This window comes from Nicotiana tabacum, unplaced genomic scaffold (assembly GCF_000715075.1).
Source record: "Nicotiana tabacum cultivar K326 unplaced genomic scaffold, ASM71507v2 Un00080, whole genome shotgun sequence".
NCBI classification, from domain to species: Eukaryota; Viridiplantae; Streptophyta; class Magnoliopsida; order Solanales; family Solanaceae; genus Nicotiana; species Nicotiana tabacum.
In genome coordinates this window covers 116,273-118,532 of record NW_027438318.1, presented here as the reverse complement: position 1 = coordinate 118,532, position 2,260 = coordinate 116,273, and the positions used below count along the sequence as shown (strand labels likewise).

General features: G+C 35.6%; 1 protein-coding gene across 1 annotated transcript; it reads right to left on the bottom strand.

The window, feature by feature from the left end:
• Window positions 1-310: 310 nt before the first annotated feature.
• LOC142178938 (putative mitochondrial protein AtMg00240) lies at window positions 311-831 on the bottom strand. The gene is made up of 2 exons (XM_075248755.1): window positions 616-831; window positions 311-457 (listed from the first exon to the last, which is right to left on the bottom strand). The coding sequence occupies exons 1-2, from the start codon at window positions 829-831 to the stop codon at window positions 311-313; spliced, it is 363 nt and encodes a 120-aa protein (XP_075104856.1).
• Window positions 832-2,260: the final 1,429 nt, after the last annotated feature.

Below are 2,260 nucleotides of genomic sequence, written 5' to 3'. Positions count from 1 at the left end.
TGATCTTATGTGATTCATCTTAAAGAAGAAACGAGAGTACAAGTCCTATATATAAAGTCTATAGTTACTGAGATAGGAATTAACTAATACTTAACATCCTAACTAACTTATTAACACTAACGGATACAATAAGTAATGACTAAAGTAACCCCTTCTTCCTTGTTATTTAATACCTTTTTCTACACTCCCCCTCAAGTTAGGTAGTGCAAAAACAATGTAAACTCCTGGCTTGGAGCTAAGGTATTTGTGCTGGACTTTGTTGAGCCTTTTAGTTAAGAGATCTGCTGTTTGTTCTTTGGTTGGAATGTACTTAGTTGTGATCAGCCTTTGTAGTATTTTTTTCTTGAATGAAGTGACAATCAATTTCGATGTATTTCGTTCTCTCATGATACATTGGATTGGCTGCAATCTGCATAGCAGCTTTACTATCACTGTAAATATCAACATGTAGTTTGATCTGAAAATCAACTTCTTTTAGTAAGCCAATCATCCAGATTAATATGCAATTGTGGCAGCAATGCTTCTATATTTAGCTTCTGTTGAGCTTCTTGATACAATTGTTTTACTTTTTAGATTTTCAGGAAACTAAAGAATCTAAAAGTTTAATCATATAACCTGTAACAGATTTTCTTGTATGTGGGCAGGAAACCAATCAGCATCACAAAATCCCATGACTGTATTGCTGATGTCACTAGATAGTAAAATACCTTGGCCAGGCTGCTTTTTCAGATATCTTACAATTCTAAGTGCATCTTCTATGTGAGACTTTTTAGGATTTTGAAGGAACTGACTGAGAGTCTGAACACTAAAAGATATATCAGGTCGAGTCATGGTAATGTACAACAATTTACCTATCAATATTTGATAAGGAGTATGATCCTCAGTTCTTTATCATCAGTGAATGTGTCTGATTCAGAAATCTTGATACAGTCATCATATTCCTTTGTTGTGAGCTTTATATTGTAATCTAGAGGGGTGATAGCAGGTTTAGCAGCTCCTAGTCCAGTTTCAGAAATAAACTCTAGTGCATACTTCTTTTAGTACATTAGAATTCCTTGCTTGGACCTGGCAAATTCAATGCCTAAGAAATACTTTAGCTCACCTAAGTCTTTCATTTTGCAAGCCTTCTTTATAGCAGTTTTGGTATTTTGTATCAAGTTGAGACTGTCTTCTATGATAAGCATATCATCAACATACACTAACACGTTAGTGATGCCTTCTGAAGTCTTCTTGAAGAAAAGAGAATGATCAAACTGACTTTGCTTAAATGCATACCCTAATAAGGCTTCTGTTAACTTGGCATTCCATTGTCTCGGAGCCTGTCTCAAACTCAACATACTGATTTTTTCTCTCCCTGACTGGTAAATCCTTGTGACATTTGCATGTAAATTTCATCATAGAGATCCCCTTGTTGAAAGGCATTGTATACATCTATTTGATGTATGGCCACTATTTTTGGGTAGCAATAGCAAGTATTGCTCTGACTATCTTCATTTTAACCACTGGGCTGAAAGTTTCTTGATAATTAATGCCCTCTTGTTGGCTAAATTCCTTTGCTACCAACCTGGCTTTGAATCTTTCAATTTTTCCTGAAGCTTTGTACTTAATCTTATAGATCCATTTGCATCCTATTGGATGTTTGCCTTCTGGTAGGTTGACTATGTCCCATGTGTGGTTGTTGTGTAATGCATTAATTTAAGCTTTCATTGCTTCTATCCATCTAGGATCCTCGATAGCCTCTAAGTAGCTTGTAGGCTCTATGGTTTAAGAGATACATGTAGTGTAAGCTTGATATTTAGGTGATATAGGGTGTGTCCTGATGAATATTTAGAGAGACAAAGTCTTTGAGCCAAAGAGGTGGCCTTTTTCCCTTTGTGACTTTCTGAGCTCATCCTGATCTATTGAGACTATAGTGGTAGGAGGCGGTTGAATAGAAGATGACATAGTTGGTGGTTGAAGCTCAGTGGTTTGATCCAACTGACTTAACTCATCTTGGTGATCCATGAGTTCTATTTCTGAATTAAATTCAGCTGGTTGGTCAAAGAATTCAGGAGTAACCGTATCATGATTCTCAGTCATTTAAGTGATTTCCTGATTTAGTGTTGTAGATGGTTGACAATTTGTTTCATAGAACAATTTGTGAAAGTTGTTGTCTTGGGTGAATATAGTGGTAGATGTTCTTTGATTTTTATTTTTAATGGGATTATATCTTCCCTGAAACTAACATCTCTACTTATAAGACATGATCTGTTTTCTAGTT